General features: G+C 43.7%; 3 protein-coding genes across 19 annotated transcripts in view; 2 read left to right on the top strand and 1 right to left on the bottom strand.

Moving 5' to 3' along the window:
* Dap3 (death associated protein 3) overlaps positions 1–10,810 on the top strand; it is a 35,207-nt gene extending 24,397 nt beyond the window's left edge. For 10 of the 11 annotated variants that reach the window (XM_074047916.1, XM_074047911.1, XM_074047915.1 and 7 more), the window contains 9 exons: positions 1,691–1,799; positions 1,927–2,019; positions 3,154–3,284; positions 4,748–4,828; positions 4,912–5,070; positions 6,122–6,181; positions 6,654–6,743; positions 9,279–9,396; positions 10,433–10,810. In XM_074047916.1, coding sequence (XP_073904017.1) covers positions 1,691–1,799; positions 1,927–2,019; positions 3,154–3,284; positions 4,748–4,828; positions 4,912–5,070; positions 6,122–6,181; positions 6,654–6,743; positions 9,279–9,396; positions 10,433–10,518 — 927 coding nt within the window. In that variant the 3' untranslated portion in view covers positions 10,519–10,810. The remainder of the gene's footprint in view (positions 1–1,690; positions 1,800–1,926; positions 2,020–3,153; positions 3,285–4,747; positions 4,829–4,911; positions 5,071–6,121; positions 6,182–6,653; positions 6,744–9,278; positions 9,397–10,432) is intronic. The other variant, XM_020166172.2, reaches the window with a different exon arrangement.
* Positions 10,811–13,421: 2,611 nt separating this feature from the next.
* Positions 13,422–17,667, top strand: Msto1 (misato mitochondrial distribution and morphology regulator 1). Of its 3 annotated transcripts, none has more exons than XM_020166154.2 (14): positions 13,422–13,690; positions 13,797–13,932; positions 14,392–14,461; positions 14,557–14,632; positions 14,881–14,935; positions 15,036–15,174; positions 15,353–15,470; positions 15,549–15,683; positions 15,778–15,930; positions 16,198–16,329; positions 16,403–16,587; positions 16,817–16,921; positions 17,009–17,121; positions 17,385–17,667. In XM_020166154.2, the coding sequence occupies exons 1-14, from the start codon at positions 13,607–13,609 to the stop codon at positions 17,594–17,596; spliced, it is 1,713 nt and encodes a 570-aa protein (XP_020021743.1). In that variant the 5' UTR covers positions 13,422–13,606; the 3' UTR covers positions 17,597–17,667. The 3 variants fall into 3 exon arrangements, with proteins under 3 accessions (XP_020021743.1, XP_020021742.1, XP_073904009.1); XM_020166153.2 differs by having other exon boundaries at positions 17,382–17,667; XM_074047908.1 differs by having other exon boundaries at positions 17,009–17,125; positions 17,358–17,667.
* LOC109688008 (GON-4-like protein) overlaps positions 17,220–22,441 on the bottom strand; it is a 77,769-nt gene continuing 72,547 nt past the window's right edge. For 4 of the 5 annotated variants that reach the window (XM_020166150.2, XM_020166149.2, XM_074047905.1 and 1 more), the window contains 6 exons: positions 22,249–22,368; positions 20,784–20,897; positions 19,735–19,945; positions 18,599–19,226; positions 18,409–18,511; positions 17,220–18,178 (listed from right to left, as the gene is read on the bottom strand). In XM_020166150.2, coding sequence (XP_020021739.2) covers positions 18,029–18,178; positions 18,409–18,511; positions 18,599–19,226; positions 19,735–19,945; positions 20,784–20,897; positions 22,249–22,368 — 1,326 coding nt within the window. In that variant the 3' untranslated portion in view covers positions 17,220–18,028. Of the gene's footprint in view, positions 18,179–18,408; positions 18,512–18,598; positions 19,227–19,734; positions 19,946–20,783; positions 20,898–22,248; positions 22,369–22,441 lie in introns of those variants that run through there. The other variant, XM_074047906.1, reaches the window with a different exon arrangement.

Genomic DNA, 22,441 nt, shown 5'->3' with positions numbered 1-22,441 from the left:
TTATGGCAGTCAGGAAGCAGAGAATTTCAAGAGGAAGAGGCCAGCATTACCGATGGCCCACACCTGTAATCCTAGCTACTCAGGAGGCAGAGATCAGTTTGAAGCCAGTCTCAGGCAAAAAGTTTATGAGACCCTATCTTGGGGGAAAAAAAAAAATCACAATAAAAAGATTGGTGGGGCTGGCAGAGTGGCTAGCAAGTATGATTACCTGAATTCAAACCCCAGTGCTGCCAAAGGGGAAAAAAAAAGGAAGAGGCCAAGGACAGGATACACCCTTCAAGGACATGTGCCCATGACCTACTTCTTCCAACTAGGCCCTACCTCCTGTTTTCCACCACCTCCCATTAATGCCATCAAATTATGAACCACCAATGGATTGATTTGCTGTTTAGGTCAGAACCCTTATGACCCAATAACTTCCCAAAAACCCTACCTCTGAACATTACATTTGGGGGGAACTAAGCCTTCAACACATGAGTTTGGAAGGGACATTTCATGTTCAAACTATAACATTCATCCATTCTTTTCAGAATTTCATTTACATGGAAGCCAACTGACTCACTGGTTTTTGGGTGTTTTAGTATTGTCACATTAATATGACATTTCTGTTTTATTATCTATACATTTTTGAAGATTGTACTTTCTGTTGAATTTGGACTTAACTTGTTAATTCCTATCAAATTGGTTTGATGGGAGTGGCTGAGATTTCTTTTTTTGAAGAAATGAGGTATGGCTCAAGCAGTAGAACATCTGTGTAGCAAGTATAAAGCCGTGAATTCAAATATCAGTACTGCCAAAAAAAAAAAAAAAAACCACAGGGTGTAGCTCAGAGCACTTGCCTACCATATGCAAAACCCTGAGTTCAATTCCTAAAACCACACATACAAAAAAAAAAAAAAAAAATTTAGCAATGCTATTTTAAACCTTATGGTCCAGTTGCAAATAGTATTTGCTAGCTATTTATTCTTAATAGTAGACATAATTACTTTATTTACAAATCACATGCACACACAATCAATACTTTCCAAGATTTTCCACCAAAGTATTCTGATGGCAAAAGGAGACCAGTTTATGTGTTAAAAGTACATATGGTGATGAGTCATGCTGGTGGTGTGAGGTATGGCCCATGGCCTTGGAGCAGCAGTCACACCTATTCTGTGCTATGTACAGAGTTATAGGGAAAAGCATAGATGATTATAGTAATAAGGGTTAACTAAAAGCAAATTTAAAAGAATTAATGTATATTAAATGTTTACCATGTATCAAATACTTTGTTAAACATTCTATGTGCTTCTGTTAATTTTTGTTTTTGTAAGTAGAGGAGAGAATTTATTGAGGCAGAAAAATAGCAAAGAGTAGAGCTCCCAAAGATGGGAGGGGTCCTAAGAGAGGGGGCCTTTATGTGCTTTTGACATTTACATTGATCATAAGTGGTATGTACAGTTAGGTTTATACATTCCAGTTATCATCTATGCTTTGCTAACAAAAATAATCAAAAGCTGGCTATTTATGTTACTTGGAATATGGGCTAAAGTGTTTCAGTTTTTAGCTGAATCATATGGATCGATTCTCAAGTTCAATACCAACCCAACCTCTTCAACTGAATAAAGATGCGCAATGCTGTGCCCTTGGTTGCTGTGTTAGACTTAGTGTGTAAACAATTACTGTCTCCTTCCTCCTGCTTTCTTAGGTGAAGACATTTGGTGAAGCTTGCCTGATGGTAAGGAAACCTGCCCTTGAGCTTCTGCATTACCTGAAAAACACCAATTTTGCTCATCCAGCTGTCCGCTATCTTCTCTGTATCCTTTCCTGCCTGCTTGGGCCCTCTTGAGTCAGTGCTTCTCCTCTGAAATGAGGTGAAAGAAGAACAGCAGTTGACAGTAAATGTGTCCCTTCTGGTGATGTTTTCTTTAACAAGTACTCTAGATGGAGAGAAAGGAACAGGAAAAACCCTCAGTCTTTGCCATGTCATTCATTTCTGTGCAAAACACGACTGGCTTATACTGCATATTCCAGATGGTAAGAACTTGCTGTCTTTGTGTGTCAGGGCTACTTACTGTGTGGCAGCATTGTGACTCTTTGTCTTGTTTTAAGAGACAGGGTCTCACTATGTTGCTTAGCCTAACCCTGAATTCCTGGGCTCAAGCAATCCTCTTGCCTCAGCCTTCTGAGTAATTGGGACTTCAGACAGTGAACCACTTTGTTTTTTATTTTGCAATCACTTAATAATTTTGAGTACCCATAGAGCCTTTTGTTGTCAACATTCCAGAGTTATTCAGCATAGGGTGTAGAAACTTAAACCCTCATACTTTCATAGATTTTTTTTTTTTGTGCTGGTGGTATGGGATTTGAACTCAGGGCCTCACACTTGCTAGGAAGGCACTCTGCCTCTTGAGCCACTCCCTCAGCCCCCGTATGTTCCTTTTGTGTTCAATGTATGTACATCCACATTTTCTGACTTAGCTTTAGAAACTGCCAGTAAGCACAAATTGTACTTTAAGAAATATCAGAGCTGGGCTCCTGTGACTCACACCTATAATCTAGCTGCTCAGGATTGCTGTTCGGAACTAACCCAGGCAGACAATTTGCAAAACCCTATCTTGAAAAAACTCCACCACACAAAAAGAGGCTTGATGGAGTGGCTCCACCCCACTACCTCAAAAAAAGAAAAAAACCTATATATATGTATATATATATCAGGAGCCTGGGCACCAGCGGCTCATGCCTGTAATCCTAGCTATTCAGGAGGCAGAGATCAGGAGGATCACAGTTTGAGGCCAGCCTAGGGAAATAGTTCACAAGACTCATCTCAAAAATATCCAACATAAAAAAGGGCTTGAGGGAGTGGCTCACACGGTAGAGCTCCTGCCTAGTAAGCATGAGGCCCTATATTTAAACCCAAGTACCGCCAAAAAAAACAAAGAGAAATATACACTGGGGACTGGAAGTGTAACTCAGTGATAGAGTACTTGCCTAGCATGTGTGAGGCCCAGAGTTTGATCTCCAGCAACACACATAAAAGGAAAACATATCTTTATGTATTTTTTTCTTTTAATATATGGGAAGCATTTCTTGTAACTTAAAGAGGCATAGAGTATTTTGTGTTAACTACAGTCAGCTCCTACCTAATTTGTTTTCTTGTGCATGTTTTAGCTCATCTTTGGGTGAAAAATTGCCGGGATCTTCTGCAGTCCACCCACAACAAACAGCGCTTTGATCAACCTGTAGAGGCTTCAACATGGCTGAAGAATTTTAAAACTACAAATGAACGCTTCCTGAGCCAAGTAATTAGACTCCTGGAAGTTTGATGTGGGGTTGCTTTTATATAAAGTCTCCTAACTATGGAGAATTGGTATTGTAGATTGGAATAAGTATGCCATCTTGTGGTTTTTTTCCATACATTTCGCTCACAGTAGGCTCACAATTTAACTCGTTTATCCATGTGAAATAAACAGACACCAGTAAGCCCTTCCCATTTAGTGGGTAGCAAAGCAAAATCCAGATTGATTCACTAACATTTTCAAGATACAGCCTTAAAACTTCCATAGCATTTGGGACAAGATTTCCAACTATAAGATTTTCTCCAGAGAAGATCTTTTGGGGGTGGGGGCAGGAGGAGAAATGGCCCAAACAATGTATGCACATACGAATAAGTGAATAAAGAAAAAAAAAGATCTTTTGGGTAACCAAAAAGTATTAGTAAAATTCTTTTGTCCAGTTTCCTAGATATGATTTCTAGACTAGGGCTAACAGACTCATGTAGGAGCTTATTAAAAAGCAGGTGCCAGGTTAGTGGTAGAGCACCTGACTAGCAAGTGCAAGGCCCAGTACCATCCAAAAAAAAAGAATTGCAGATGCCAAGCCAGGCCCTGGTGGCTTAAGCCTATAATCCTAGCTGTTTGGAAGATAGATCAGAAGGATTAAGGTTTGAGGCCAGCTTGAACAAATAAACTCCATCTCCAAAATAACCAGAGCAAAATGGACTGGAAGTGTGGCTCAAGTGGTAGAGTGCCTGGTTTGCAAGTATGAAGCACTGAGTTCAAACCCCAGTTCCATAAAAAAAATAAAATAAAATAAAAGGCACTCAGAGCACTTGCCTACTATACATAAGGCTCTGGGTTTGATCCTTATTACTGCCAAAAAACTGAAATAAAATAATAAACAGATGCCAGAATCTTACTTGAACCTTTTTAGATAGAATCCTGCACATAATCCACATATATAAAAGTTTTAAAGCTCTAAGCAAGCGCAAGCCAGACACATTGACTCATACCTTTAATCCTAGCTACTCAGGAGGCAAGAGATTTGGGAGGATCACAGTTCCAGGCAAAAAGTTAGTGAGACCCCCATCTCAACCAATAAAAATTAGGTGTGGTATTATGTGCCTGTCATCCCAGCTGCATGGGAAGTTTAAATAGGAGGATCACAGTCCAAGCCAGCCTAGGCATAAAAAAACTCGAGACCCTATTCAGAAAATACCTAAAGCAAAAAGGGTTGGGTGTAACTCAAGCAGTAAAGCACCTACTTAGCACAAGGCCCTGATTTCAAACTCCAGTACTGCCAAAAAATAAAAAATCTCCAAGCAGAAATGGGTTAGAAAGTATGTGCTTCTATATGGAAATCTCTTATAGGACTTTGGAACAATTAGAACTGACTTCTGTTAACCTTAACCCCTACCTTCTCAGCTAGGGATGGGTTCAGCCTTAGGCAAAGTAGCCTTGCTTTATTTTTATTTGCTTATTTTTAGATAAAAGTTCAAGAGACATATATCTGGAATAAGAGAGAAAGCACTGAGAAAGGCAGTCCTCTCAGCGAAGTTGTTGAACAGGTACAAGAAGACATAAAATGTGTACCATGTCATAACCAGAAAGGGCTTCTTATAATACTCTAAGCCACCATCTTTCCCAACAGGGTATAACACGGGTGAGGAATGCCACAGATGCGGTTGGGATTGTGCTGAAGGAACTAAAGAGGCAGAGTTCTTCAGGAATGTTTCATCTCCTGGTTGCAGTGGATGGAATCAATGCTCTCTGGGGAAGGACCACACTGAAAAGAGAAGACAAAAGTCCTGTAGGGAGACTAGCTTTTCTCTATTCTGGTTTCTCTTGATTTCTGCTTCACTCATGTACAAAGTCTGAGACTTAGTCATGTAGACCATACAATATGTTTTCTTACCCTGGGTGTATTTGAATTAAGATAACATAGTGAAGGGCTACCTATATCTCTGCATTAGAGCACTTGCCTAGTTTGCAGAAGACCCCAGGCTCAGTCCCCAGCATTTAAAAAAAAAAAAGGCTCATGCCTATAATCCTATCTATTTGGGAGGCTGAGATCAGGAAGATTGTAATTGGAGGCCAGCCTAGGCAAATAGTTCATGAGACTCCATCTCCAAAATAACCAAAGCAAAATGGTCTGGAGGTATGGCTCAAGCAGTAGAGCATCTGCTTTATAAGCACAAAGCCCTGAGTGCAAACCCCAGACCCCAAAAAAAAAAAAAAAAAAGCATGAGAAGGAAGGAAAAGTGATACCAAAGGCTCCACAGTGTACTGGAAAGTAAGGGAGTATTTTAGAAGGAACAAGACAGCAGAAGCTCTGCTTAATTTTTTCTGTCTTTCTGTTGTCTTTTGAAAGTGAGGCTATGTGGTCTAAGTAGAGATCAGAAGCATCAAGGAAAGGGGGTGTGTTTGGGTCCATAGGCAGAAGGTATTTCTTTTTTTTTTTTTTTTCCCTGTGCTGTGACTCAAACTCCAGTCCTTTCACACACTAGGAAAGTGCTCACCACTGAGCAAATCCCAGCCCTTGGCTATTTTGAGACATCCCTTAGGCTACTATGTAGCCCAAGCTGGCCTCAAACTTGGGATCCTCCTGCCTTCATCTCCTGAATGCTGGATTACAGGTGTGCACCACTACACCCAGCTGTATTTTGTCTTTTGGTGATTGTTTTTAATTTCCAGAAGCATGGCAGTTCTTGGGCCAGTGGCTACATAGCTTATCCCAGAGGGTACCAGGATTATGTAGTAGCTGAGGGTTTTCTTTTTCCTAATTGTCAGTTCAATTGTGTCAGAGGAATGTCCAGGAGAGCAAGCAATGATCTCTTCTCTCTGTTGATCACAACATGCAGATTGCACCAGAGGAGCTAGCACTCATTCACAACCTGAGAAAGATGGTGAGGAATGACTGGGTAAGTGCTTGTGATATTTACACATTTCAAAGAGAGATTCTACCACTTCATTGCTAATAGTTCCAGGTCTCAATTTTATGACCAGAATGTTCTTTTATTTAATTACCATAACTCTGTCAAGTTAGGAGTAAGGTCTGAATTAAAATGTTTATATTTGGATTCTGGTCTTTCCACTTGACTGGAGTAAACTTATTCAGAACCATTTTACCTAAATACTGGTCTGATTTTGTTTTGTTTTCAATTGTTCAAAGTGTTTTGTATCATTTTTGGAAAAACTTGAAATCAAAAAATGTATGATGATATATTTAAAATTATTAATCAGTTTATTGTCAGAATCAGTTCTAGAGCCAATAACCAAATATAAGTTAGCATATAACACTACAGCAAAAAAAAAAAAATTTACAGATGATTATATGGTACTTTTCCATCTTTTTCAACTTTTTCTAATTCAGCCTCATTTCCTTTCTTTCAGCATGGAGGTGCCATTGTGTTGACTTTGAGCCAGACTGGGTCACTTTTTAAGCCTAGGAAAGCCTATCTGCCTCATGAGCTGCTGGGAAAGGTCAGGTCACGGGAAAACTGCCTTCCCCTGGATAGTCATGCTGTCAAAAGAGATGTCTCTTTTTAATCTTAAAATTTCATCATAATTTCAGACTTAGAAAAAAATCATATTTTTTTTTTTTATTACTCATATGTGCATACAAGGCTTGGGTCATTTCTCCCCCCTGCCCCCACCCCCTCCCTTACCACCCACTTCGCCCCCTCCCTCTCCCCCCCACCCCCTCAATACCCAGCAGAAACTATTTTGCCCTTATTTCTAATTTTGTTGTAGAGAGAGTATAAGCAATAATAGGAAGGAACAAGAGTTTTTGCTGGTTGAGATAAGGATAGCTATATAGGGCATTGACTCACATTGATTTCCTGTGCGAAAAATCATATTCTTACATGCCCTTCAGTCAGATTCCTAAAGTTTTAACTTTATCCTATTTGCTTTAACTTCCACTTTCTCTCCACATGGTTTTTTCTAAAATTACAGTACAGTAACTCACGGACACAAAGTTCTATCTATCTACTATCTCTTCCAAAAAAACCAACCATATTCTAACATATAACCACAGGACAATTACCAGATCAGAAAATCAACATTGGTATGATAACTTTCATTGAATCCCTAAGACTTGCTCTGACTTGCCAATTATCACAGTATCCTGATAAAGAAAAAAGAAAACAGCCAGGCTCCGGTGGCTCACGCCTATAATCCTAGCTACTCGGGAGCTAGAGATCGGGAAGATCATGGTTCAAAGCCAGCCTGGGCAAATAATTTACAAGACTATCTTGAAAACACCCAGCACATAAAAAGGCTGGCTGAGTGACTCCAGTGGTTGAGAGCCTGCCTAGCAAGCATGAGGCCCTAAGTTCAAACCCCAATACCACACACAAAAAAGAAAAAACAATGGCTGGGAATGCAGCTCAGTGGCAGAGTGAGTGGCAGAGCACTTGCCTAAAATCTGCAAGGCTCTGGGTTTGATTCCCAGCACCACACAAAAAAGTATCACTTGACTCTCTATAAGTAGATACTTTCTCTTCCCCTTTATGTATTTATTTATTTGCTACAGAGTGGATTTTTTTCCCCCAGTACCCAGGGCCTTGTATGTGCTAGGCATGCGCTATACACACTGAGTTGTATCCCACTCCTGTCCCTATCATTTGTCCAACACTTCTTTATTTTCTGGCACAAGAATACATCCTAGACCTGGAATCAGCCATTTCTCTAAGGAAACTGGATTTGCTTTAAAGGAGTTTGTTATTTAGAAATTAAGACCTGAACTGTAGGTGTACTCATTGCTTCTGAAATACCACTTCTAGGTACTCTTAGCACAACTAGTAAATAGATGGTATGGTATTCATGTACACATATGTTCATTCATGTACACATATGTTCATTCATGTGCTTTTTCCATGTTTCTCTAACTAATAAGCTGTGAGTTCCCTACTACTGCTCGCCAGTTCCGTGCCCATATCACAACATTCATTATACCCTGTCTTTCCATGTTTGAGTCCCCAGCTCAGTCCTAGAGCATGGTTACAAATAGTTGCAGATTTACTAACCTTCAACTCTGTGAAAAAGAAGCTAACTAAGGTTCCATATTTGTTTAGTTTTTATCTTTGTCCAAAGGATCTAGAGTCTAGGTACTCTGTCCAGAAGTTACTTGGCCTTAGTTTCCGTTCCCTGACTTCACTGTTAAATTTGGGCTTGGTTTTCTTGAGGTTTGTTTTTTGTTTGTTTGTTTGTTTGTTTGGTGGTACTGGGGCTTGAACTCAGGGCCTACACCTTGAGCCACTCCTTCAGCCCTTTTTTTGTGATGGATGTTTTCAAGATAGGGTCTCAAACTATTTGCCCAGGGTGGCTTTGAACCATGATCCTCCTGATCTCTGCCTACTGAGTAGCTAGAATTACAGGCATGAGCCACTGGCACCTGGCAGTTCTTTGAGTTTTGGAGACAGGGTCTCACTATGTAGCCCAGGCTGACTTCAAACTCCTGATGCTTCCTGCTTCAACCTTCTGAGTGCTAGAATTAGAGATGTGTGCTACCTTGCCCAGCTCTGAAATGTAGTTTGGTAGACGTATTGTTTCTGTTCATGTTCCACTTAGCGTCCTTTCCCCCATTATTATTAATTTTATATTTTTATTTTTGAGTATATGAAACATTAAGTTGGTCCTTAAAGTCAGACATGGTAAGAAAAAAATAGTATACCAGATGTGATTTCTTCCCAGCCGTTTTTTTTATTTTTCTGAAATGGTTTTGTTAGGTAGCGCAGGCTGGCCTTGAGCTCTCGATCCTCTTCCCTCAATCTCACAAGTGCTAGGATTCTAGGCATGTCCCACCACACCCATTTGTCTTCCCTTACCTCTTTTTTAAATATAACATTTATGACCACATATGCAACAATAGTTAGCCAGTATAAGGCAGGCTAACCCAAGAGTGAAATAGAAGAAAGACAAAGGCCCTGTCCTCAAAGTGCTTAAGTAGAATTTCTCTCTCTGCTGATTTGTCACTTAAGTAATACTGTATCTTAATCTTTTTTTCTTCTTTAGGAAGGATTTGATGCCCTGGATCCCTTTCTTCCCATCCTGGTTTCTAATTATAACCCAAAGGAATTTGAAAGTTCTATTCAGTATTACTTAGAGAACAGTTGGCTTCAGCATGAGAAAGGTTAGTTTAATTTTTCCTGTCAGGGCTTTGTACTCACAGTCCCATGGAATCAGAGTGTTAGTTACTTTTGGATCTCTGTGACCAAATACCTGAAAAAAACAACTTAAAGCAGGAAAGATTTATTTTGGCTCCCAGTTTTAGAGAGTTCAGTCCATGGTCACTTGGCTTTATGTCCTTATATTAAGGTAGTATATCATGGCAGCAGGAGGCTGTTTACCTCACAGCAGACAGGAAACAGAGAGGGGCCCTGGATAAGATATAGCCCCCAAGGACATGCCCCTGGTGACCTACTCCCTCTAGTTAAGTCCCACCTCCTAAAGGTTCCAGAACATCCCAAAATAGTGCCACTAGCCAAGGACCAATACTCAACACGTGAGCCTGTTTTCTTTTCCCTATAATCTTGACATCTTTCTGGCTGATAAGATGGTGCAAAAAGGCAATTGAGAAGTGGCACAGTTTAATTTACAAAAGGAATTATGTCTCTTCCTAAATTCTTACCTTGTCCACAATAAAATGTTCATGTAAAGAAGGAAGCAAAGCCAAGTACAGCCAATGAACACTTTCCAGATGTCTGGGTTGCTACCACCCTCTTTGTCGCATTTATTCATTCAGTTGAGACACTGGTGCAGAGACGACCACAGAACAATTCATACGGTGTGAGAGGTCACTATACCCCAAACCAAATCTTTGCCATGCCTGTCCGAGATATGTGCAGACATTGTGGACTCCTAATACCAGGTTTGACCCACTTGAGCTGAAAGCATTCTAGTATCCATTCATGCTTGCCTCTGCATATGCAAGGGGATATAGAACAAAAATGAAAGGTGATAAAACCAGTTAATAGAAACTGGAATATGTTTTTAGAGAGGAAACAATAAAAATAGCTGCAGCCTGGTAGGTCAGGAAGTAGAAAGAAGTAAGACCTGGGAGATTACATGGAAACATAGTGTGGATAAGGTTGCCCCAGACTTTGAGTTCCCTGGAGACAGTGCAACAGGAAGAAATTGCCACTTGTCCCCATTTGACTGCATTTCAGCTCCTACGGAAGACGGAAAGAAGGAGCTGCTGTTCCTGAGTAACGCCAACCCTGGGCAGCTGGAGAGGCTCTGCGCCTACCTCTAAGCCTGGCCCCATGTGTGGAAGACAATGGATATTTCCTTCAGCTTAACTCAGTCCTGGGGGGAAGCCACAAGTTCCAGGAAGAGCAGCCAGGCTTCTGTACTTGCAGGATGAGGCAGGTCTGCAGTTGGCTCTGGTCTTCACTAAAGGGGTTTCCTGTGAAATGACTGTGAGCTCATGGCAAGAGGATGTCCTCTTGTTTCTAAAACTAATACCAGTTTTTGGGTGTGGTTTTCACATTTAAGATAATCATGAATCTTTTCCTTGAACAATAAAATTAGTTATCTTTCTTAAAGTGTTGGGTTGTATTTCTAATAAGAAAAGAATTCCTCTGGCATTCTACTTATTGGGGAAATCTGAAGAAACTTGATTCTACAGAAATTTCCAGTAGTTCTACCTTCTTCAAACTTAAATCACTTCAGAAGATCAAGACTCATACCCTAGCCAGACACCAGTGGCTTATGGCTTTAATCCTAGCTATTTTGGAGGCTAAGATCAGGAGGATCACACTTTGAGGCCAGCCTGGGCAAATGGTTCACGAGACCCCCCCCCACCTCCAAAATAAACAGAGCAAAAATGGACTAGAGGTGTGGCCCAAGCAGTAGAGTGACCTGCTTTGCAAGACTCTCAAATAGCTAGAATTACAGCCACCAGTGCCTGCCTATCAGTTGATTTTCCAACAGAGCTATAAGTACAATTCAACAGAGAAAAATATAACCTGCAAAAATAGTGTTGGAATAATTGAATGTGTACATGCAAAAAGATGAGTTTTGACCTCATCAGACACAAAAACTTAATGCAAATGGATCATGGTCTTAAATTTAAGTGACCTATGAAACAAACACTGCAGATAAAATACAGACCAGGTGAAGTGCCTGTAATCCCAGCTACTCAGAAGACTGAGGTGGAAGAGGAGTCTCTTGAGCCTAGGAGTTTGAGACAGGCTTAGCAACATAGTAAGACTCTGTCTCTTAATAAATAATATCTTCATGATCTTGAATTAAGCAAATATTTCTTAGCCATGACTTCAAAGATAACATTAAAAGATTTGATTTTAAAAGGGGAGGGCGGGATTACCAAGGGAGGGAGCAAACAAAAATGGGGGACAGCTGAGGGTATTACTCAGTGGTAGAGTGCTTGCCTAGCATGCTCAAGACCACAAACACACAAGAAAGATCTAGAAACAATTTCATCAAGTTAAAAACTTGTTTTTCAAAAGACATTAAGAAAATGAAAAGAGCCAGACACAGATGGCTCACACCTATAATCCTAGTTAATTGAGAGGATGAGATCAGGAGGAACACGGTTTGAGGCCAACCTGGGGAAATTGTTCTCAACACCCCCAGTCTCCAAAATAACCAGAGTAAAATGGACTGGAGGTGTGGCTCAAGCAGTAGAGTGGCCTGCTTTGCACGCTCAAAGCCCAGAGTTTAAACTCCAATCCCACCAAAAAGGGTGGTGGACGTGGTGCACATCTGTAATCCCAGCTACTTGGACGGTGGAAATTGGAGGATTGAAGTTCAAGGCCAGCCTGCACAAAAAGTTAGCAAAACCTCTTGTTAAGAAACAAGCTGGGCATAATGCTCGGGAGGCCTAGGTAGGAGGAATACAGATTGAGGCCGTCCATGGGCAAAAACGCAAAACCCTTTCCATAAAACAAAGCAAGAAAAGTCTGGGGCCATGGTTCAAGTGCCTGCCTTGTGCCTGCCTAGCAGCACAAACTCCTGAATTCAAAGCCCACAGAAAATGAAAACCAGTAAAGGAAGATGAAAATGACAAGCCCTAGCTGGGAGAACACACTTGGATCTTAAATGACTTGTATCCAGAGTATATGAAGCACTGTGGCTCATTAGTAAGATAAAAGTGGGTAATGACTTAAATTCAAAAGTGAGTAATAATGTTAATGGACACTTTTCAAAACGATACTTAAAATATATAATAAGCACATGAAAGAATGTACAATGTCAGGAAAATGCACTCAACACCATTATAAGGTTAACGTATAACCACAAGGAAGGCGATAAGTCAGTTTATCCCATTATTGATGTTTGATCATGTTAATTTTGATGTCCATTAGTTTTCTCCATTATAAATTTATCATTTCCCCAATGTAATTAACAATCTGTGGAGTATCATTTTGAAATTCTCGTTTCCCAAAAAACAAAATCACTTTTTTTTTTTTTTTTGGTGGTACTGGAGTTTGAGCTCAGGGCCTCACGCTTATTAGGCAGGTGCTTTACCACTTGAAGAACTTAAGCAGCTAAAACTGGCAAAGAATTTTAGAAAACATCTCAGTGTTATTTACCAATTTCAAACAGTTCAAACATACCCACCCATGTGATCCCCAACAATTAACACTCCTAGAAATATGCAAACAGGTACAAGAATACTCATTATAGCACCTAATGACAAAACAGTGGACACAATCTCAATTTCTATTATCAGCAGAATATGTCTTTTCAGAATAAACGATTTGTGTCATAGTCATATAATGTACTATTCTGAAGCAATGAAAAAGAACTATAGGTGCATGCAAAAGTAGGAATGAATTTAACAAATGATATGCATATCCCGATTCATGTGCAGAACGTAACAGAAAGATGGTAGTTACAGGTGATAGGGCAATCCACTGGGTCAGGAAAGCTGTGAGTTTTCAAGGGTAAAAAGGAGCGCGTGGGAGGATTTCCCAGAGCAGCTACTTTCCTGGCAAGGTTTTATATTTGGGGAGTTAACTATAGCTAGTACAGAGGAAAGAGCAAGAGTGCGAACCATCCAAGATCTGCCACAAGGGGCGCACTTGAAGCGCGCCTAACACTGCTCCAGCGTGGCGTCGGCACCTACAACTTCCGGCGTGGCCAGTAGGTGCCGGCCACGACCTGGAAGTAGTAATAGTTTGCGCCAAGGGAAGGGGGAAGAGAATGATGCGCAGGGTCGCCTGAGCCTAACAAGTCGTTTGTCCAATGGGAAAGGACGTGTTTGTGGACCAATAGGGCTCAGACGGTTAGGCCCCGCCCACAAGCCTGCCAAGCCAATCGGCTAGGTGCAGCGAGTGGCCCAGCCCTGGCTGTGCGTCAGAGAGTTAAGGCGCGGTATGGCGGGCGGGGCCCGAGAGGTGCTCACGCTGCAGTTGGGACATTTTGCGGGTTTCGTGGGAGCACACTGGTGGAACCAGCAGGTGAGGTCTCCTGGCGGCTGCCCGGCGGAATCCTTCGGAATCTACAGCGTTGATCTCTTTTCTGCCCCCTTGCTACCTCTGAGTTCAGTCTCTGTGCGTTCCCCAGGATGCTGCGCTGCATCAAACGACCGATGCCAAGGAGTCCCCAGGAGAGTTGTGCCCCGACGTCCTGTACCGGACGGGACGGACGCTGCATGGCCAGGAAACCTACACGCCGCGACTCATCCTCGTGGATCTGAAGGGTGAGACGGTGGCAGGGGTCAGCCAGTCTCACTTTTTCCCCTTTTGGCGTGCGGGGTCTCTAACATCCGTTCACTTCAAGATCCACTAACCATATTGGAATAAAAGGACCAGAGATGAGGCGCTAACCAGCAGAGGAACGTAGCAAGGCAAAACTTTATTCTGATTAACAGCTGTCTCTGGAACAGGTGTTCCAGATAAACTGCCGCACTGCTGTTAAGACCAGTGGGTGCGGCTTTTGCCCCAGGTCCTATAGCTAATTACCTAAGCCAAGGATGGAAGGATGGAATCTAGATTCTTATAGACCAGCGCCTCCTCCCACCCCAAGGAAGCCTGGAAGAGTCAAGTGTAAGGGGCCAAACAAGGAATGGTGACAGCAGGCAGTCGATCAGAAGATTAGCCCAAAGGACTGAGATGATGCCCTAGGCTTTGACCAAGCATTGCCTATTATCTCTATACAGGCAGTCTGAGCTCCCTAAAAGAAGAAGGTGGACTCTACAGAGACAAACAGCTAGATGCTGCAATAGCATGGTGTGTATTTGTTGGGGGGGGGGGTGGGATGTATGTCCAAAGAAAGCTGGAGATCTCATGATAGAAACAATTTCTCTTTGATCGATCTATTTTAGGCAGGGGAAGCTCACCACACACAGAGAGGAAGTCCCTCCCAAGAACCCTTATCTCCAGGACCTTCTGAGTGCAGAGGTGAGAGAGACTCTGCCCTAACCTTTTAATCCTGTGCTACAACCACTGGGGCAGAGAAAAAGAGGATTTTAATCACCTTAAATGCCTTAAAGTGCTATTTTGGGGAAAAGCACTTTTTTTTCCTAGACTATGATGACTTAAACAGAAAGGAGGCTGTGAAAAGCAACTTGAAAACGGGAGAAAAATCAACTTTTGCCCCTAAACTGCCCGGGCCTAAATGTAGATTTTTGTTTTCCCACCCTTCTCAGGGAGTGCTGAGTAGTGATGGTGTCTGGAGGGTCAAACCCATCCCTAATGGCAAAGGTGAGACTTGTCCAGATACAGGAAACCTGCACAATATGGATGGGGACCTGGGCAAAGCAGGAACATGGAGAATGGTAAATCTCTTCTGCTTTATTTTCAGGTTCCCTTCCAGTCAGCCCTGCTTTGACTCCAAAATCACTTATCCCCACAGAGGGTGGCATCAGAGTCTGGTCAGACTTCCTCAGAGTCCATCTCCATCCCCGGAGCATTTGCATGATTCAGAAGTACAACCATGAGGGGTACCGGAGCCCCAGAGGCTGGAAGGCAAAAAGCTCTTGAGTCCCCACCAACAGGCCAACGTGTTGGATAAGGCTTGAGCCCAACTTCCTTGCCCTTCTCCAAAATATGAAAACTTAAAAAAAAAATGACCAAAAAATTGGGGCAGGGCTGTTTTTTATTCTCATTTATTTGTGGCAGGGAAGCAGGTCGGCTGGAAGCTTTTGGCCAAGGGGAGAGTGTCCTGAAGGAACCCAGGTTCCTGGAAGAACTCGAGGACAGGCTGCACTTCTATGTGGAGGAATGTGACTACTTGCAGGTAGCTAGGTGGCTAGGTGGACACTGGGGCAGAAACAGCTCATCCTACTTTCTATTCTCTTCCTTTTTCTTTCTCCAGGGCTTTCAGATCCTGTGTGACCTGCATGATGGTTTCTCTGGGGTAGGCGTTAAAGCAGCTGAGTTGCTACATGACGAGTATTCAGGGCGGGGGATAATAACCTGGGGCCTTCTCCCTGGTCCCTACAATCTTGGGGTGAGTGGAACTTTGGGAAAAAGTCAGTTGAGAGGGATAAATGAAAGAATCCCACTGAGAAAGCTGCTTTATGCCAACTCTTTTCTTTCACCAGGAGCCCCAGAAAAACATCTATCGTCTGTTAAACACAGCATTTGGCCTGGTGCACCTGACTGTTCACAGCTCTTTCGTCTGCCCCTTATCTTTGGGCGGGAGCATGGGCCTGCGACCCAAGCCACCAGTCAACTTCCCTGACCTGCGTTATGACGTAAGGCTCAATGCTTCTTAGACTACAGCCAACAATAGGGCACCTCCCCAGACTCAAGTCAGCCTCCGTTTGCAATGGTTCTGTTCTTGAAGCCTTAGCTTGAATCCAGCCTGTGGCCTCTTAGAACACCCTGCTCTATGCTTGTCCAGCTGTGGGTCAAACACACCCTTGCTTTATCCCCTGGACCTCTATGCCATTCCTGTTCTCCCTCCACACATTCTTTGGCAGGCCAAAAGACTAAGTGCTCCTCTTGTGTCCACTTTACAGGCCACTCTGCCCTTCCACTGCAGTGCCATCCTGGCTACGGCCCTGGACACAGTTACAGTTCCTTATCGCCTGCATTCCTCTCCAGTTTCCATGGTTCATCTGGCTGATATGCTGAGCTTTTCTGGGAAAAAGGTATGAAGCTTTGTGAGGAGTTGGGTCAATACTAAGAAAAAGCTCTGTAACCTGATCTCCTCCTGATCTTTAGGTGGTGACAGCAGAAGCAATCATCCCCTTCCCCTTGGTTCCAGGCCAGTCCCTTCCTGACACCCTGATGCAGCTTGGAGGAGCCACCCCTTGGACTCCACTGTCGGCATGTGGGGACCGCTCTGGAACACGCTGCTTTGCCCAGTCAGTGGTGCTGAGGGGCATAAACACAGCAAGCCACATCAGGTGAAAATTCTTGGCCTTCAGGGCCCTTGTTAGATTTTTGTTTTGTCCTTTTCTCCCTAATGTCTGGGCATTGTAACGCTATTGCTTCCTCCCGCCAACATCATCCCTCCCCTCCCTTTAAAAAAAGGCTCTGAGTGTCTGACTTTGTTGATGACCTGAGAACATAAGAATTCTTAGCTCTTAGTCATGCTGCCACAGATTAAAAGTGGTTTTGGCTTTGTTCTGACAGTCAGGTCACCCCAGGGACATCTCTTCCTTCTACTCTCCATGCATGTGCCTCTGGGGAAGAAGTCTTAGCCCGGTATTTGCAGCAGCAGGAGCCTGGAGCTGTGAGGTCAGTGTGATACTTCTGCCCTTCCTCCCAGCCCTCCAGGCCCCTCTGGCTTCCTGCTCACTTAACTGCCGCTTTCTGCCCCAACAGTTCATCCCATCTGCTGCTGACTCCCTGCATGGTGGCTCCTCCTTACCCCCACCTATTCTCTGGAAGCTTCAGCCAGCAGGGTGTGGTTCTGGATGGTACCTCTAAAGGCACAGGTAGGTACAAGGTGAGAAAAACTACGATTTCAAACATAGAAAGTCTGCTCTCTCTCCCTTCCTAGATTAAAATTACTAAAAAAAAAAAAAAAAAAAAATTCACAGTTAAACATTCCTTTATTCACCCTACGGCTCCTGAGAAGTGTCCTTCCTCTGGAGTACTGGTACACTAAGGGACAGGCACCCTGACTCCCCTAGCAGTATGAGAGTCCCTGGGCAGAATGAAATCCACTCAGTCTCACTTTTCTCTCCGTCTGCAGCAGTGCAGAGCATCCCGGTATTTGGGGCCTTACGCTCTTCTTCATCTCTGCACCGGACCCTGGAAGGCTTGGCAGAAGAGCTCACCAAACTCGACCTGCGGCGCTGGGCCAGTTTCATGGATGCTGGAGTAGAACAGGATGACATGGAGGAGCTGCTGCAGGAGCTACACAGCCTGGCCCACTGCTACCGGGAGGGTCACAGCCTCCCAGACTAAAGGAGTGGGAGAAGAGCTACTTGGCAATAAAAGCTGCTGGGTTAGGGAGCCCAGTGTCTTTGGGCAGAGGAGCTCAGTGTCTTGAACTGGCTACTTGACATGAGCATTTATTACATTTAGAAACACTGTGAGTAGATCACAGAACAATAAATATGTACTATCAGACAAAAAAGAGTAGAGAAAGGAGCCCCTCTCCCTCAATGCTATTTACAGAGTGGATTTGTAGGGTCTTCATCAAAGACCCTGAAAGAGACATGGGATGCGGAGCCCTGGGGCTCAGGTGCAGACTCATTTTGTCCTTGTCCTCAGCTCTGCTCTCCAGCTCTGTGTGCTCAAGGACTGCACAAATGAAGTACAGCCACCCTTCTCCCCCAGCACAGGGTGCCTGTCAGGTTGGTCCTGTGAAAATGACACGCACACCTTCCCGGAGTCTCACTCATCTGGCTCCTCCTCAGACAGCAGGTCCCCGTGGTCAGACAGCTGGTCTGTATTGCTGGTGCTGGTTGCATCATCCTCATCCTCAGAGCTGGCCTCACAGGCCGTGTGGAAGAGCTGCATGAGTTCTCGAAAGCGGTGAGAAACCTAGCAGGAGAGAAGGGCTATACGCATTCCAAATTAGGTGCACTAAGCATTGGGGCCCAATTTGAAAATCTTTTATTTATTCCACAGAGTAAGGTGATGAGAACTGTGAACTCCTTTGTCTATTTCTTAATTAGCCACCCTTTCTCTTTCTGCCAGGTGCCTTGTTCCTCTAGGGCTTGAAGCTCTGGCAAGGCGGCTCCCCCTCACACCCTCCCTCCCTCCCCACTTACCTCAGCAGGGGTCTTATTTCCCAGCTGTTGAGAGATGATACTAAAGGTCTGTGGCTGTGCTCCTTGCTCCTGGCACATGGTGAGAATCACTCTGTCGGCTTCCCTGTAACCCACAAATCATGATTAATCCTAAGGAGCCACATGGATGTGTTCTGTGCTCTTACTAAACACATCATCCATACTTACGTACCTTGTCCAGAGGACAACCTTCTCCCCAGTGGAGCTGACCTTGCTGTTGTTGGCACACACTGTAGCTTCTGTGGCCTTTGGCTGTTGTTCCCCTTGCTGCTCTGAGCCCTTGCCTTGAACACTATCTTTAGCCAGATCCCCTTTGGGGGCCTTGAGGGAAGTCTCTGAGGTATGAATTCCTGATGAAGATTCACGGACAGGGGACATCTTGTCTGCTGTCTTTGCCCCAACTCTACATGAGGGCAACCAGCTCTCGTGAGTATCTGGTTTCCCAGACACATGTCTTTTCCCTACATCTCTGGTCCTTGAGGAAATAGGACTCAGGAAGGAAGCAGGGGCCTCAACAGTACTCGGCAGCTTTTCAGTTTCTGATGCATCCAAGACCAGCATAGGAGCCTCTGAGTCACCCACTGCCTTTTGGCACTCTCCCTCTTTATGAAGTTTGAGAGATGCATTGGGGCAGGAGAGAACCTCAGGCCCATCCTGGTTTCTCCTAACAGTGGAGAGTACAGGTCCAGTTTGGGGAGGAAGCTGAGCAGTCTCTGGTGAGCAAGGTGGTGGGCCCTCCAGAAGCTGTTCTGTAAGAGTCACTTCTTGAGGGTACAGCAAAGTGCTCCCCACTGTCAATCCTGCTTAGAAGGAAAATAAGGATCAGGGTATAGAAAGGATTTGATATGCCAAAGGAATGAAAACTACCGGAATACCTGAGCTAGTGGAACAAAGTTCCCATTTGAAAAAGAGTAATGGAGGTGATGACTAAGTCACTCACACAAAGAAAGTCCTAGTGCCAAAGTTGAGGACAGCTGGGTTATAAGGACTTAGAAAGGATTTAGAGACAAGTGGAAGGGCTTCAGGAATGGGAACGGGGAAGAGAATGTTGAATTGTGTGAACTTTACAGCACACTCAATTCTGCAAGGGGGTGAAGCCATAGGAGAGAAAATATAGGCGAACAGAAAAAGGGTTTCTATTGGTCTATCAGTGAGAGAAGAGCTATGCCCATCACTGGAAAGGTTGTTCTTTATCCAGGCTCACTGAAGTTCCTATTGAAGTACAGAAGAATGAGGCTAAGCACTAAAGGGAGAAAGGCTGGGCTGGGCTGGGCTGGGCTGTGCTGGCTTGGCAGTCAGATCACTCACCTGGAATGGGCATCTCTCCCTTTCTGGTAGTCCTGCTAGTCTTGCTCTGAGTTGCCTCAGCGTTCTCCCGCTCCTCCAGAGCTTCCTCTTCCACCACATCCTTGCCTGGCCCTGCTTCCTTAGCACCAGGCATAGGACTGGCTGCTCGGTGGGGGCTGCTGCCCACCACCTCATGGGACTCCTTGCTCTTGTAGGATCTGCTGTCACAGACCTGCCGGGGTGGCCTTTTGAGTCATGGGTTTCCTGGCCTCCCTGCTATGTCTCAAGAGCCCACCAAAGGAAGAAGGCCACCTTGCGGCTCGGCAGTCAACCAACATGCCGGTAGGCTTCAGGACTTTAAGTGGCCCAGAGTAGAGTACCAGATTCTGCCATTTCTCTGAGGACTGCATTTTGTGCCATCAACCAAGTCCACTCAAAAGAACCAGAATTGTTTTCCTGACATAAGTTCATTGCACTAAAAAAAAATCTAAGAGAGAAATAATTCAAACGTGACTCTTTTTTTCTTCATGGTACTGGGGTTTCAACCCAGGGCTTTGCCCTTGCAAAGCAGGCACTCTACCACTTGAGCCATACCTCCAGTCCATTTTGCTGTGGTTATTTTGGAGCTCGGAATGACCACAAACAGGGGTGGGGGTGGGGGGCTCCTAAGTAGCTAGGATTACAGATATGAGCAACCAGCACATGGTTCAAATGTAATTTTTTTTTACATATGTAATTCCAAAAAACTTTACTCAAAGGATTCTCATTAAAAGAAAAACCTAAACTGGGTACAGTGGCACATGCACTAGGGAGGCTGACACAGAAGGATCACAAGTTCGAAGCCAGCCTCAGCTGGCCAAAAAAAAGCAAACTTCCCCTTACATTTCTAAAAGATTCTATTTATTTTGCAGATGTACATGCATGTATACTGTATGCTATTTAAATGTGTATAACCTTTTTAGGAATTTAGAGAAGTACAAATCTGTGGTAGCAAACCATACCTGAAGCAGTATGGCCTGGGGTTGGTCAGACAGCTGACACCCCGATCCCAGCACCCTGAGCTTCCTCACCTTGCTGCTACAGTGGCTGCAATTTCTCCTCTTGCTCTTCTTCATCTTGGAATCAAGACCTCCTTCATGGCAGGCACAGGAACAGTCCTTGGCCCCATCTGGCCACTCAGTCTCCTACAAGATACCTGGGCTTTATTAGCTGCAAAGTTTTTTTTTTAATATCAAGAAGGGAAGCTGTGGGTGCCAGTGGCTCATGCCTGTAACCCTAGCTACTCAGGAGGCAGAGATCAAGAGGATTGTGGTTCGAAGCCAGGCAAGACAAATAATTTGCAAGACCCTATCTCGAAAAAAAAATCCATCACAAAAAAGGGCTGGTGGAGTGGCTCAAGTGGTAGAGCACCTACCTACCAAGTCCTGAGTTCAAACCCTAGTACCATTAAGAAAAAAAAAAAAGAAGCTAAGTTGTGAGTCATCTGAAGAGATCCTTCCCCTTTCTCTTTTATTATGTACCATCTCATATTACCTGGGAAATCAATGACCCATACTAAATTAAATAAAGTCTATTATGAATCCCTGAAACAACTCTAAATGACCCAAAGAAGAAAATACCCCAATCACCCAAATGTTTCAAGATATTTAAGTCATATACATTTTGGGGCTCCATCAGGAGATATGATCTACTCACTCTCTGTCTCCCTAGGCCTTAAACTCTTCCCCTTTCTTCCAATCCCCACTCAATGATACTCTCTGCTTAATAAACCCAAGACATAAGTACCATTATTACCCCAAATTCCAATGAAAAAAGTGACACAGAAGTTAACCAAGTTGTTCAAGACCATTCAGCTAATAAGCAGTTTCTCCTAAGAAAGAGTAGACAGGTAGCAAAGAGAGGGATTTAAGACTACTTCTTAAAGAGCAGTGAATATGAGCAGCATGGAGAGCTGGAGCTGGATAAACAGGTGGCCCTGGCAATAACCTCTATTTGCACTTCAGTTACCTTTCTATAAAATATAAATAACATTCTCCCCTAGGATTATTGTGAGAATTAAATGAATTAATAATCCATGTAATATTTCCAAGTGATGCTGATACTCAGTAACAGGGAAGTATGAGCTCCTATAACATTAATAAAGGAAATTCTACTTCCCATGAATAAAAATGAAAAGGTTAAGAACCAAGAGTAAGAGAAGCAGCTCTGAGCAAGAAAGAAAAGGAGAAACAGATCCTTTGAATGAGGGACTCACGGACCTCTTCGGCAATTGCATTTTCTCACAAGCTCTCCTCAGCAGCCTTGTCTTTGGTTCATGTTCTATAATCATCTCTCAGGCCCTACAGACTTTAGGCCACAGGCTTTCAAACATCTAAGCCAGAAAATCATTTAGCTAGAAGCATGGCTCAAGCTATCACTTGTCTGCCTACCAAGGATAAACCCAAGTTCAAACTCCAGTACAACCAGAAAAATACTTAGAGAGAAATTCAAGGCCTAACTGATGAAAAGTGGAAAATACTTCACAGCCTAGCATACCTTATCATGATTTTGGACTCCAATCTCTTTTCTCCTCTTGTTCTTTGAGGCTGTGGGTATTTTGGGAGGTTCTTCTTCCTCTTCCACATCAGGCAGCGCCACTTCTTCAAAGCCATCAAACTGGGGAGGAGACAGTACCACTGAGCACAGGCTCTAGGCTGATCGTCCTCCCGCAGGTGGCCTTTCCCTTCAC

Source organism: Castor canadensis, chromosome 11 (genome assembly GCF_047511655.1).
Source record: "Castor canadensis chromosome 11, mCasCan1.hap1v2, whole genome shotgun sequence".
In the NCBI taxonomy this organism is placed as follows: domain Eukaryota; kingdom Metazoa; phylum Chordata; class Mammalia; order Rodentia; family Castoridae; genus Castor; species Castor canadensis.
The sequence above is the reverse complement of the archived record's forward strand: the minus strand, read 5'-3'. Positions and strand labels throughout refer to the sequence as shown.

Bases quoted from the DNA above. Each gene is read 5' to 3' on its own strand.
- Msto1 (XM_020166153.2), top strand. From the start codon at position 13,607: ATGGCGGGCGGGGCCCGAGAGGTGCTCACGCTGCAGTTGGGACATTTT. The intron at 13,691-13,796 runs GTGAGGTCTCCT...TGCGTTCCCCAG, and splicing joins CACACTGGTGGAACCAGCAG to GATGCTGCGCTGCATCAAAC. The intron at 15,175-15,352 runs GTACCGGAGCCC...TATTTGTGGCAG, and splicing joins CAGAAGTACAACCATGAGGG to GGAAGCAGGTCGGCTGGAAG.